General features: G+C 41.9%; 1 protein-coding gene across 2 annotated transcripts in view; it reads right to left on the bottom strand.

The window, feature by feature from the left end:
- TMEM245 (transmembrane protein 245) overlaps positions 1–14,509 on the bottom strand; it is a 101,026-nt gene that overhangs the window by 47,235 nt on the left and 39,282 nt on the right. For both annotated transcript variants that reach the window (XM_062207792.1, XM_062207793.1), the window contains exons 7-8: positions 8,892–8,996; positions 4,909–4,991 (exon numbers count right to left, since the gene is read on the bottom strand). In XM_062207792.1, the coding sequence (XP_062063776.1) occupies positions 4,909–4,991; positions 8,892–8,996 (188 nt within the window). The remainder of the gene's footprint in view (positions 1–4,908; positions 4,992–8,891; positions 8,997–14,509) is intronic.

The raw sequence follows: 14,509 nt of genomic DNA, 5'->3' as shown, positions 1-14,509 counted from the left end.
TCAGATCTACTGAACGGAAAACTCTGGGGCTGGACCCTGCCCTCTGCACCTTAACAAACTGCAGGTGACTCTGATGCATATTAAGGTTTGAGAACTGCTGGGCCAGGAAAGTGAAGAACTAGGGAAGAGCACAAAGCAGTAAGAGAATGAATAACTATTTTCAATCTTTAATTCATGGAAGACCATTTTTTAAAGATTTATTTATTTATTTGAAAGTCAGAGAGAGAGAGAGAGAGAGAGAGAGAGAGATGAGGTGAGGGGAGAAGGAGAAGGGGAGACAGAGATTGATCTTCTGTCTGCTGGTTTACTCCCCAGATGGCCACAATGGTCAAGGCTGGGCCAGGCAGAAGCCAGGAGCCAAGAACTTCTTCCAAGTGGCAGAATACCAGTCTGAATCCCAGCTGCGAATGAAAATGCAGCTTTTTTTTTTCCCCCACAGATCCAGCTCTGTACCAGTGCAACTGGGAAAGCAGGGGATGATGACCCAAGTACTTGGGCCCCTGCCACCTATGTGGAAGACCTAGATGGAGCTCCAGGCTCCTGGCGTCAGCCTAGACCAGCCCCAGCCACAGCAGTAATTTGGGGAGTGAACCAAAAGACAGAAGATCTCTCTCGCTCTCTTCTCTCCTATCATTCTGCCTTTGAAATAAAAAATCTTTAAAAAGGGAGCAAGTGAGTCAACTGCCTCTGACAACCACACAAGTTATCAGGCCTAAAAAAGCGATGGTCCTCTCCCCAGAAAAACAAGGTTAGAGGTAGGGGAAGATTGGGGATAAACTAAGAAGTAGACTGTCAAATTAAAAGTGGCTTGAATCTTAAGAATTAATCACTTCATCCTACACTCTAAAAGCTTAAAGTAGAGATCAATTTGGGCAAACTCCTCAATTTAAATATTTCTCCGCAAGACAAGATTTTAGACACTTATAATGAACATGAAATTTGGTTCACTAAAGAGGAATGTGATTTTGGAGAAGTTAATTTAAACAGCTTTTACACTACTCTGGTATTTATACACTTAGCAGTGGCCTGAAGGAATTGCTGAACACTTTTAATTATGAGGTACCATACTTTCAAGAGGAAAATTACATCCTGAGAGTTAATTCAAAATGTGGAGATTCACAAAGACACCTGGAAGGCTCACCAGTGGCTGACCAACTTCAGCCAGGCCTGAGGAAAAGTCTCGCTGGCAGCTGTGAAAACACTCCATCAATGTTCTCAAGCAGGTGTCCAGAGAGAGAAACAGGTGATGAGAGCTGTTGTGAGGCCAACTCCAAGGCATTGGCTCAGTCCCTACCTCTCCATAATGAATGTCTTCTGGGAGCCACAGGGCCAGAAAACCTGAGTAACCTTAGCTGGGATGAACAGGGATGCGCCTCGGCCTCATCCTACCACACAGCCACAAAGCTGAGCTCTGTCGGAGTCTTTTCACCACGAAGTCTCCTACTCCATGTGCACACAGCCGCCTCAGAACAGTCTTAGGAGTTCGTACTGCCTGCCCTCGCCCTCCTGACCTGGCCTGACAGAGAACAGCCTTGTTTTAAAATGATTTAATTCAGGGGCAGGGGGTGTGGCGCAGCAGGTAAAGCCGCCACCTGCAGTACAGGCATCCCATATGGGCGCTGGTTCAAGTCCTGGCTGCTCCACTTCCAATCTAGCTCTCTGCTATGGCCTGGGAAAGCAGTAGGAGATGGCCCAAGTCTTTGGGCCCCTGCCCCTGTGTGGGATACCTGGAGGAAGCTCCTGGCTCCTGGCTTCAGATCAGCACAGCTCTGGCCATTGCAGCCATCTGGGGAGTGAACCAGCAGATGGAAGACCTCTCTCTCTTTCTCTCTGCCTCTCCTTTTCTCTCTGTATAACTCTTCCTTTCAAATAAATAAATAAATCTTTTAAAAAATGATTTAATTGAGTCTATCAGGTTCCTTGCTAGGAAGGGCAGAGCTGGGGGACATTCAGTACCATGCCAGTGCCATCTCCTAATGAGGAACCTGAGAGGCAGGAATCAGTAGAAAATAAAAAGTCCCCACACTAGCTGAACTGTCTAAGACAGGGATCAGGATGTGCTCCAACTTCAACCTCATGTGTTGACGCTCCACTGAGAGGATCACCTACTCTTTCTAATGTATCCAACAGGTCACTAAGCACATCCACAGGAAGCTGAATGACTACACAGGACATTTAAAATGCACCGAGCTGGAGGAAAGTCCATGATATTCTGAACTGCATGTCTTCTACCTGGAGGATCTACCTGAGTTCCCCACAAGGTCAAGTGCTCTCCGCATGACAGGAATCCACTGAGCACTGAGAGGTGCAGGGAACTATTATTATCATCTCAAGTCAAACTTGTAACACCTGAAGACGGCCAGTGCATTACACCAACATCAACGTCCAAGATTGGTTATTGTATTACAGTGATGCAAGGTGACCACCCTGGAGGCGGTGGGGTGAACAGTACACAGCGTCTCCCCAGACACATCTGTGCGACTCCCTGGCCATCTTTGATTATTTCAAAGTTTTAAAGCAAAAAACCTTTCAACAATTACCTAATCTGGAGTTACTCAAGCTGTGTGTGCCTTCAGGACAGCAACAGAAGTGCTGTTACAACTCAAAACCGGTATGGACGGGCTCTGGGTTTATTCCTACTATGCAATAATGACCACCAAAGGAAGGAGTGCTCTGAAAGTTAAGGCTGGGACTGAGCCCTGGACGGCGATACCTGGAAGAAAGGCTCTCAACCCATGAAAGGTGCTACCTACCTGCCTGGGACCCAGGAGGCTCTGTCCTAGAGTCTAACAGCTTGCACATGTTGCTTCTCTCCTCCTCCCATTCTCATTTCAAAAATGTCTTATGTCCAAAGAGCCAGAGGCAGAAGACCTCACTGCCTACTTTGTAGGTGCCTCACCCCCACTTCCCACTTTCCTCACCCCATGCCACTATACATGCAGTATTTACTCCACCCCCATTGTGGCCTGCTTTCCCCATTTGTTCACTGATCCATCTGGCGTTTCCTCCTCAGAGAAACGCACTGGCTCATGGTATTTTCCGCCCCCTCCACTACACCAGCTCTTTCTCTCCAACATGTAAACGAGGTTCCTCTACCTTAACACACCCCCACAACTATAGCTCCCTCCAACCCCCGTTAGGCTCTCCCAGGCCAACGGTGCAAAGAACAACCTTACTCACTTTCTCCACCACCTCAGTTCCCTAGATCTCTCTCTTCACACTATGGTCTTTGGCTTCTGATCCACCACTTAACATGCACTGTTCTTATAGTGGCTACATCCAATGTCACCTGTATTTTTTGTGTAGCAATTTGACATTGTTGACCACTACCACAATCTCAGAGTTTTCCCTGCCCTTGGATGTTCTCTTATAGTTCACTCTCATTCTGCTTTGCCAGATTATCATTTTCTGTTCATGTCTAAAGTTTGAAGGTGACCCTGAGGACGCAGACCCAGGCACCCTCTCTGTGAACTTTCTTTATCCTGATGCTGCCTAGTTCCAACCCAGAACTCTCACCCTATTGCTGGACTTACAAACCATCTGCCAATAGTAACATCAATCCAGATTTCTCTACTGGACTGCCTACCTACATAGCCAATGGCCTACCAGATGCCTCCTCTTATACTTCCAATAGACACTTCAAACTCAACAGGTAAAAATTAGTGAAGGGTCGGTGTTGCGGCCTAGTGGGTTATATCATTGCCTGGGAAGCCAGCATCCCATATGGGTGTCAGTTCGAGTCATGGCTGCTCTAATTCTGATTCAGCTCTCTGCTAATGCATTTGGAAAAGCAGCAGAAGGTGGCCCAAGTACATGGGCCCCTGTTACCCACATGGTAGATAAAGAAGAAGCTCCTGGCTCATGGCTTTAGCTTGGCCCAGTCCCAGCTATTGCAGCTATCTGGGGAGTGAACCAGTGGATGAAAGATCTTTCTCTTTCACTGTAACTCTTTCAAATAAATAAATCTTAAAAAAAAACCTGCTATTGTAGCCCCATCCCAGCAGTTATAGGAATCTGAGAAGTGAACCAGTGGATGAGAGATATCTATTGTTCTCTAACTGCCTTTCAAATGAATAAATAATACAATATGGGAATATGCCAAGATTTATAGAATAGAAACTTGAGAGGCCCATGTTATACTGGAAAGCTCCCTACAGTCGGTCAGAAGCTTCAGTTCTAAGTGCTGCCACTGCCACTGTGGGATCATTATCTCAAATTCCTTAACCTTTGACCCGGAATCTTCATTTCTGAAATAAAGATAATCTCTTCAATCTACATTTAACAGTAACTGGAACAGCAGCAATGTAGGTAAAAGTGGCGCTGTGGCGCAGCAGGTTAACGCCCTAGCCTGAAGTGCCGGCATCTCATACAGGTGCCTGTTCAAGACCCAGCTGCTCCACTTCTGATCCAGCTCTATGCTATGGCCTGGGAAAGTAGTAGAAGATGGCCCAAGTCCTTGGGCCTCGGCATCCACGTGGGAGACCCAGAAGAAGCTCCTGGCCCCTGGCTTCAGATCGGTGCAGTTCCAGCAGTTGCAATCAATTGGGGAGTGAACCAGTGATGGAAGACCTCTCTCTCTCTCTCTCTCTCTCTCTCTCTCTCTCTCTCCTCTCTGTGTAACTCTGACTTTCAAAGAAATACAAACCTTAAAAAAAGGGACTGTAAATTATAAACATGCTATAAACTATAAATCTCAACTCAAATATAAGGTAAATTATTCCTAAAATCTTAAGCACTTCATCATATCCTCCTCAGCATTACTATTTTGCCGTATCTACAAAAGTGACAGCATTTATCAAAGCTTGGCAAACCCCATCTTTTATTTTCCAAAGGGGATACTACAATGAAAATCATTTCTTGCAGGGGCTAAAACTAGGTCATCCCAGTTGTTCAAAATAAAATTCTTACTTTGCCCACTCAGGGTGATTTGCTAGGGTTTCATTAATCAAATTACTTGTGACTTCAATCATGTGCACGCTCTCTTGATGCACCTGTATTACAAATAAAGAGAGAAAAGAATCTGAATAAAAGGTAAGCTCAATTTAACATTAATTTTGTACTGCATTACTAGTGCAATGCTTTTAGGGTGAAGTAACTATACATCCCAGTTTGAATTAACATAGAAAGAAGCTCCGAAACATTGCTATATTTAATGCCCACGGTATGATACACACTATGGGAAATAGGAAGTGTGATAGCTCCTTGCCTTTAAGGAACTCAATAATTCATTTTAAAAAAAAAGGATGTGTTCAAATACCTGACACATACAAATGTATTTCATCTGCATATAAATGTATGTAAGCACACCGTGTAGGCGGGTGGTTGAGTATCCACATAAGCCACACCAACACGGCATGAGCTGACTGAATTACAATGCAATGGGACAGGCACAAGCAAATAAGCAGCTGAGGAAGCTTCCTGAGTGAAAGTAGCCACCTGAAATGCACCTCCATATTCACCCTGCCCAATGACAACAAAATAAACATGGGGGATAAAAAAGGAACACCTTAATTGAAAAAAAATTTTGTTTTATTCATGACAAGGTAAGAAACACAACGTGATGCCATTTGGAATGCAGCAGTGAGGCAGAGAAACAAAACATTCTGGAACACAAGGAGGCAGCATAACTGCTCCTCCTCCTCAACTGACCCCGACGCCCAGAAGACATAGCTGGTCTGCCTACTTCTTGAGACTCACACGTAATGTGCAAATCCAGGGCAAAGAAGCCATATCCATCCACATCCTTTCCTGGCTGAAGAGCGATGGAATCACAGTGCAGAGAAATGGACAAACCAGGGAAAGGGGTCAGCAGCCACTCATCCCTACCCTGTGGCTCTCTTCCTCTGCAGTGAAGTCCCACGGTATGCAAGGGATCGCAGGAAGCAACACAAAGATTAAGGATGGAGATGACCTGAACCCAGTGTCAGCAACACTAGAGCAAGTCACGTACCAAAACTCAGAACAGAGTGCAGACATCCTAACAAAGACACAGTCACCTAAGCCATCACCCCTATCCAATTCCATCAGTGCCAGAAAAGTAGGAAGAACACACACAAAAAAAGCCAAACCACATCTTGAAGATGAAACGGACTTCAGGGAGGGAATCAATTTAACTGATACCAGAAAGAATTTGCTGCCTATCTGGTCATTTTCCAACACCTTCAAATGGTGTTTTTAATAATTTTATACTGTTTTATTCTTATGTTCTCTGGAGAGGAACTACCTGACATCCTTACAATAAGACCCCAGGATAGTGCAGTGCAGCCAAAAGGGATTTGCCAATAAGCTAGATTGGAATTCAAAACAAAGAGACAAATCAATAAATCTTAAAAAGAAAAAAAAAAAAAAAGAAGAAGAAGAAGAGAGCAATCAAGGATGACCTGAAGTTTCTCATCTGAGCCAGCAGAAGAATGGAGCTGTCATTTACTGAAATGGGGAGAACATGAGAAGAATAGATAAGAGGGAGGGCTGGAATTCAGCTTCTGACATGTGATATTTGAGATGTCTGTTAGACACTCAAATGGATTCTTGTACAATGTTTGAGAGAATGCCTTTACTGTCCGAAGAGACTGACTAGACAACCAATAAGCTTTCCTCAAAAGCTCAGTTTGCACGAATCCTAGACCAGACAGAAAGGTTCAGCAACACTGTTACCAAAGCACAGGGAAGTAAAAGCTTGTACTGGGAGGAAGAAATAAAAAGGGCTTGAGAGATGAACATAACTGAGATGGGCAGGCAAGACCCTATGCAAAGGGACAAAGGTGGGAGAGCAGAACGAAAATGAAAGAACCAGACTAGTGAAAGGTTCCTCTAAGAACCAGAAGAGCAGACCACTGAGCAACAGGTTTGGCTAAAATACCACAGAAACAGAGAAAGGCCTCTAAACACGTCCGTACAATATGTACAATGACTGTAGGAGATTCTCAGCCAACGAACAGGTAGGGACTGCACAGAGACTGAACGCCAGTTCTAGGGAACAAGTCGTTAGGAGCAAATGATAAGATAAATTTGAAGACACGCTGAGGCTAAAACTGACTGAAAACAGGAGGGAAGCCACATAACAAAGATCAATGCAATTCTTCAGCACAGTACTACATAGTAGATTATTGGTAATAAGGCCATAGCAGAGAGCCGGGTTGGAAGTGGAGCAGTCAGGACTCAAACGGGTGCCCATATGGGATGGCAGCAATGCAGGCGGCGGCTTTACCTGCTATGCCATAGAGCCAGCCCCAAGAGGAAAAGTCTTAACCAGGAAAGGAAGAGCCAACAAAATGCAGGGGTAACCATCAGTAAAGACAAAAATTACAAGTAGGAAGGAGAAGGCCAGTAGGGTTAGGAAGAAAAAACAGAGACTGCTCAGTACAACTAAACAGGCAAGCCCAAATCACAGAAAAATATTAATGCATGCTTAAGCTGAATTGTTACACACGCACTGTATTAAAAGTTAACACGGAAGAACAGTTACTGACAGATCTCTAGGACTATAAGAAAAATTTTTATCACCATGATTATAAAAATCCCTTGAAAACAGTACATTGAGGTTGGTGCTGTGGCACAGAGGGTAAAGCTGCTGCCTGCAGTGTTAGCATCCTTTATGGGCACCGGTTTGAGTCCAGGCTATTCCACTTCTGATACCACTCTCTACTATGGCCGGAAAGGCAGTGGAAGATGGTCCAAGTCCTTGGGCCCCTGTACCATGCGGGAGACCCAGAAGAAGCTCCTGGCTCCTGGCTTCAGATCGGCCCAGCTCTGACCTTTGCAGCCATTTGGGGGAGTGAACCAGCAAATGGAAGACCCCTCTCTCTCTCTCTTTCTCTCTATGCCTCTACCTCTCTGTAACTCTGCTTTTCAAATAATAATCAATATTATATAAAAAAAAAAACTTTAAAAAAGAAAACAGCACACAAAGTCTAGGATGTGAAGTTCAGATAAAATCCAGATTAAAATGCACTATAAAAGTCATAAAAATGGGCCGGCGCCGCGGCTCACTAGGCTAATCCTCCGCCTTGTGGCGCCGGCACACCGGGTTCTAGTCCCGGTCGGGGCACCGATCCTGTCCCGGTTGCCCCTCTTCCAGGCCAGCTCTCTGCTGTGGCCAGGGAGTGCAGTGGAGGATGGCCCAAGTCCTTGGGCCCTGCACCCCATGGGAGACCAGGATTAGCACCTGGCTCCTGCCATCGGATCAGCGCGGTGCGCCGGCCGCAGTGCGCCTACCGCGGCGGCCATTGGAGGGTGAACCAACGGCAAAAGGAAGACCTTTCTCTCTGTCTCTCTCTCACTGTCCACTCTGCCTGTCAAAAAAAAAAAAAAAAGTCATAAAAATGAATGTCACTATGAAATATACTATGAAAGTAAAATTTTAGCTGCGTTTTGGGGAATGATTTTCTCTATTGAGATAAATGGGGGAGAAAATACCTGTAAGGTGAAAGGACATGGAAAGTAAGAAATAAAGATCACCTGGTACATCAGCAGAAAGACATCACCTGTTCTATGGGCAAAAAGACCAATGAGACAAGAGGGAAGGAGCTAACCAAGAAACTTGATCTAGTGAACATGGTACTAACTAGGTTAGGAGTCACAAGATCAGATCATAATTCTTTTATGGGGGGTGGAGATGGTGGAAGCCACCTGTTCTTTGGCATCTCATTTTTTTGCCTGCATTAATCCTTGAGGAATTTGATAAAGTCAAAATCAAAATATATATAAAGGAGGTTTAAAAAGAAAATATATAAGGCAAATTCAGGGCAAAATGAGTAACATAGAAATCATAAATAGTTTAGCTATTATATATATTTATAAATCAAGTAACATTTTCAATGCTACTTCTGCAGGCTTCTTAGCCATACTACAACTCTATAACTTTATAAACAGCAGTAGAAATTGTACTCTACCTTTGCAGTCAGGAGTAGGGCTAGAAGAAGGGTTCCTATCACTAACAGAAATATGATGAAAATGCTAATAATTTTATCTAACATCTTCTCCAACCAGATGATCATCTGCATAGAAATAAAAAAGAGAATTATTTATCTTTAAAGTACAATTTAACAAAAACATTTATTTATTCAAATATCAGGAAGACAAAGGATATTCAGCATTGCAAAGCAAACTATGACATAATGATTAAAGCAATTAAAGCTGCAAGCAACTTTAGAAAATTGACAGGATTAATTATTGTAGTTAAATGAAGCTTATTTTTATTATATCTAAAAAGAAGCAGCCCATTTGAACAAAACCTGTGTTTGAATCCTCACACTGTGGTGTATCTACATTTCAAATTATAATTTACAGCTTATAAATATCCTAATGACAATCCATTAGCTGAACTAAAATCTCATTAAGTTGTACAGTCAATTAGCAAACAGAGGTGACTTTAAAAAAGAAAGGCCCTTATAATATACGTATGTCCTGTATTATACAGATGAAATAGGAGCAAATTAAAATGAGAATTACATTCAAAATATTGCTTCCTTTTGATTTCATTAGGGCTTCAAAACAGTCATAATAAAAATGTAATATTAGGCAATGATAAATAGTAAATTCAGGATAATAGACATCTCAGGGGAGAAGGGTTTGGGAGGCAAATGTAATTGGGGAGGGAGAAAGGAGGGGCACTAAAGGAACTTCAATCACATAGACAGTTTTATCAAGCTTGGGATGGAGGGCAAGGCAGGCAAACAGGTTAAAATATTTTTATAAAGTATTTTAAAATGAAATGCTTTTAAAATCTGATATTTCACTTGAAGTTTCTATTCATCTGAAAACAGAAGTTTTATGACATAGTTAAGTGAATGTAAATTAAAAATAATCAATGTTGTGGTTGTTCCTTAATCAATAATTAAATTATACTATCCCTAAATGCTGACATTCTATCTTGACTGCTACTTCCTTCATCTTACATGATCACGAAAAATCCTACATTCTAAACAACTTTTCAGAACACATAATTCTGATAGAGTTCTTAAATGCCTGCCACGTAAAGCTATTATTTAACATTTCAAGACTACATTTAATCAGATTAATAACTGCTGGAAAACCATGCTGTACCCCTCAACCTCACGAGCTCCTGCACTGCTAAACAAATTATGAATATAAACCTGAATTATGCTTTCCGGTCAGTTAAACATCCAAGAGCAAGCAATGTTGGTTTAAAAACCCACACTGTGACGCAGCAAATCAAGCCACTGCCTATGATACCAGTGTCCCATGGGAAGAGCATGGATTTGAGTCCTGGCTGTGCTGCTTCAGATCTGTGCGTATGAAGGCAGCAGAATATGGTCCAGGTCTGTCACCCATGTGGGATACCCAAATGGAGTTCCTGGCTCTGGCCTGACTCCCACCCTGGCTGTTGCGAACATATGGAGAATGAACAAGCAGATTTAAGATCTCTCTCTGTGTTCCTCTCTGCCTCTCTGACTTTCAGATAAATAAATCTGTTTTGTAGGGGGAAAAATTCACTTCTAAAACATTTCTTTTCCACTCAGTGCTTATAAGCTTGTGACCCCCTTATCTTTTTTTCATGAAAGACACAGTCACTAAGAGATCAATGCTATAGAGAATACAAAGATAAAAAGTTAAACTTTAATCTTGACAATTACAGCTTCAAACAAGAGTTAATTTTCAGGGCATGCTACCAAAGCATTAAAGACAATGGCAGAGATTAAAAAAAAAAAGAAGAACAGCTTTCTAAGATATGGAAGGTCAGATGCTGTATTTTGAAGGTAAGTTCTCAAATCAACAAAACTAAAGTTTCACAATCAGAAGCCAACTTAAGAGTGCTTCCTAAGGAAAGAAGTAGTGTGCTGTGTCACTCTGCATCTTCAAAACCTGACAAACAGCACGCTGCAGTAAGCACTCAGTTAATGTGTGTCTCAATAACAAAGCATAAAGAATTTCAGAATTAAGACCAGATTTGTATCCCCAATTTACAATATACAAAAATAACAGGAGCCCAGCTATTTCTGCAGAGGAGTCATAGCCTGGGGGCCAGGGCTGTGGTGCAGTGGGTTGGCCATCCCATACAAACATTGGTTCCTGGCTGCTCCACTTCTGATCCAGCTCCCTGCTGGTGCAGCCGGCAAAGCAGAGGAAGATGGCCCAAGTCCTTGGGCCCCTGCATTCATGTGGGTGACTTAGATGAAGCTCCTGGCTTCCACCTTGCCCAGCCCTGGCCATTGCAGTTGTCTGGGGGAGTTGAGACAGCAGATGGAAAATCTCTTGCTCGCTCTCCCTCCATCCCTTCCTCCCTCTCTCTCTCTGTAACTCTGACTTTCAAATAAATAAAATAAATCTTTCAAAAATAAAAAGTCATAGACTGAAACCTTTTAAAATGCAAATGATGTTCTACTTAGGAAGAATGGCTATTTAACTTTATGTCTGAGTATTTTTAACATAAAAAGTATAAACTATTCACATATTCTGTCATAGCATTACAATTGATTTTAACTTTATTTTATTTTAAGCTATGGTGGAATATTCCTATTACAAGGCATTTACATAAGGGTTGGGAAAAAGTCACACTAACAGTCATCTAAATAAAAGTTTATATCCAGGGCCAACGCTGTGGCATAATAGGTTAAGCCTACACTTGCGGCACCAGCATCCCATATGGATACAGATTCGAATCCCAGCTGCTCCACTTCCAATCAAGGTCCCTGCTAATGGCCTGGGAAAGCAGTGGAAGATGGCCCAAGTGCTTAGTGTCCTGTATCCACATGGGAGACCTGGAAGAAGCTCCTGGCTTCTAGCTTCAGACTGGTCCAGTTCCAGCTGTTGCAGCCATTTGGGGAGTGAACAGTGGATGGAAGACGTCTCTGTCTCTAACTGTGCTTCTCAAATAAATAAATCTTTTTAAAAATTTACATCAAAGGGATATCCATCTAACAGATTTTTCAAATAAAATCATTTAAGATGCTCAATAATAAGCTAAAAGATTTTTTTCATTCACACTGTGGGCAGGTAAAATAAGCTACAAAGAAAGTAAGCAGGGGAATAGTAAAAGAGACAGAAAAAGAGTGAAAAAATCAGAGACAGACGTGTTAAAGAATAAAAGGGGGATAAAAAAAGTCAAAAGAAAAATCACTGCTGGTAGAAGGGAGTTGGTGCATAAATCAAGGACCAATAGATGGGGCTGGCGCTGTGGCGTAGTGGGTAAAGCCGCCGTCTGCAGTGCTGGCATCTCATGTGGGTGCCAGTTCGAGTCCCAGCAGCCCCACTTCTGATCCAGCTCTCTGCTATGGCCTGGGAAAGCAGTAGAGGATGGCCCAAGTCTTTGGGCCCCTGCACTTGTGTGGGAGACCTGGAAGAAGCTTCTGGTTCCTGGCTACGGATCAGTGCAGCTCCAGCTGCTGTGGCCATCTGGGGAGTGAACCAGCAGATAGAAGACCTCTCTGTGTGTCTCTGCCTCTGCCTCTCTGTAACTCTTGCCTTTCAAACAAATAAATCTTTAAAAAAAAAAAAAAAAGCACCAATAGAGATGAAAAGACAAAGCCTAGAAAACTTAGATGGAGGAATAGAAGAACAACCCCTGAAAGAGTAAATAAAACACCTCACAGAGAAACAGAAACAGAAACTCAGAGAGCTTGCGGGAGAGAAAAAGATACATGGGCAGAGGAGACAATGGTGAAAGGGAAAAGAGAGATTTCCTGCCCCAGAGATGCCATCCCAGGAGGCTGACCCAGTCAGATGCTCAGCTTTGTGCAAAGAAAACCAGACCACCTGCCTAGCTACCACCTCCTTATTCACAGCAAATGCGGGGAGCCTAGTAATGTTGCTACTCTTTGCATGCATTGAGAAGTAATTTGGATTTTTAAAGTTTACTTTTTAAAGTGAAAGGGGAATCATTTTTAAATGACATGCTCAGTGCATTTTTTAAATTTAGAGCTGTCGAGTATTTTATAGTTACACCTTAACTTATTTATCAAGCTATTAAGAAAGTATCATTCTACTATCGAGTTTATCTCCTATTTCATTATTTTGAGCACATAGGTTATTGGGTTTTTTTTTTAAACCAAATTCTAGTTGAGTCTTAGTGCAGATAATCAATATTAAAAAGTAAACAATTAAGCTCTGAGGAAACAGAGGTTACATTTTGATTAACCATAAGAAGTGTGATCTCACCCTCTCTTCTCAGTTTCCTAATTCATCCCATTAAAACTTTTTTACATCCCCAACTTACCCAACACCGCCATTTTCTGACCTTTGATGTAAGGTAATACAACAGTTCTCAACTTATTTATGTGCTTCCCTAGAACACAGAAGCTCAGAATTTCAAGCAGTTACTTCAACTCCAAAGCAATGCTTTATCTGTGCTATGCAGATCAAAGAAAATAAAGAACTCCCTTTATCTCTTAGGAATCTTTCAAAACAAACTCAACCACTCAGCTATAAATCAGGCTAGTACATCAGGTAACCTAAGTCACTGAGAGCACTGAAGGACAGCAAACAGAATCTAATCACTTTATAGCTCTCCTTTTCTCCCATCTCCAGAGGACAATCTCCCATCAGTAGCCTATATACAAATTATGGAAATACACAAAACCACCTACTTTGATTAAAATTGTGAAATGTGACTTATGTTTTTGCACACCATCTGCCATGGATTGAATGTATTTCCTCACAGAATTTTCACAAGGAAAGGAGGTATTGACAAACACGAAGTGGGGGTGGCGGGAGAGCTTGCACATCACTTGTTTTCAGTCATCAAGTTTTCAAGTTTAAAACTTTAGGCATTGCCAAAAATCACCTCTTCCCACCATTTCATTAGAAAAACATTTCTACTCTCTAGATTCAAAAGTCTCATTTTTATTTCTTTTCAAGAAATATATCTTGTTTAAGGCCTGCTTTAATATTTCCTCTGAAGACATTTAGAGTGTCACGTTTAAACACAATGTGTATAAATGATGCCACCTCTTGCTACTTGCCCTATGGATTCACTGAAATCAATTTAAGTACTACTGTGTGTGGGCTCTTTGACAAAGGCACAATATTCCTAATATATCTGGGCTAGCCTATATTAAAATTATGCAAAATTTATCACAATTCCATGCCAATCATGCGAAGCATTTGCACACAGACACAACCTCATACATTGAGAAAAACACAAAACCAGCCATGACCACAACCTGTTTCAAGTTTTAAGTAAAATTCTGTAATGTCAGTTAAGTAAAATAAGAATTTAAAAATGTAACATTACCAGACAATGGAACCCATAAGTATTACACAATTTTTTTTTTGAAAAAAAAAAATTTCATGTGTAATTTATAGAAAAAGTAGCAATAAAGAGTCCTCTTTCCTGTATAGCAACTATTGCCCAACACTTTCACACATCAAAGGAGACCAGAGTAACAAGCTGAACCACATTACAGAGCTAACAAGGAATGGAAATCACTTACAATGGACAAAAAGACTACAAGACAGTCTTCTTACAAACACCTGGAGAAGGGGATACCACCCAGATCCTTAAGTAGCCTTTGTTGAATTTTCAGCAAATTATACTTTGATAGAATTAATA

Source organism: Lepus europaeus, chromosome 12 (genome assembly GCF_033115175.1).
Source record: "Lepus europaeus isolate LE1 chromosome 12, mLepTim1.pri, whole genome shotgun sequence".
NCBI lineage: Eukaryota > Metazoa > Chordata > Mammalia > Lagomorpha > Leporidae > Lepus > Lepus europaeus.
The sequence above is the reverse complement of the archived record's forward strand: the minus strand, read 5'-3'. Positions and strand labels throughout refer to the sequence as shown.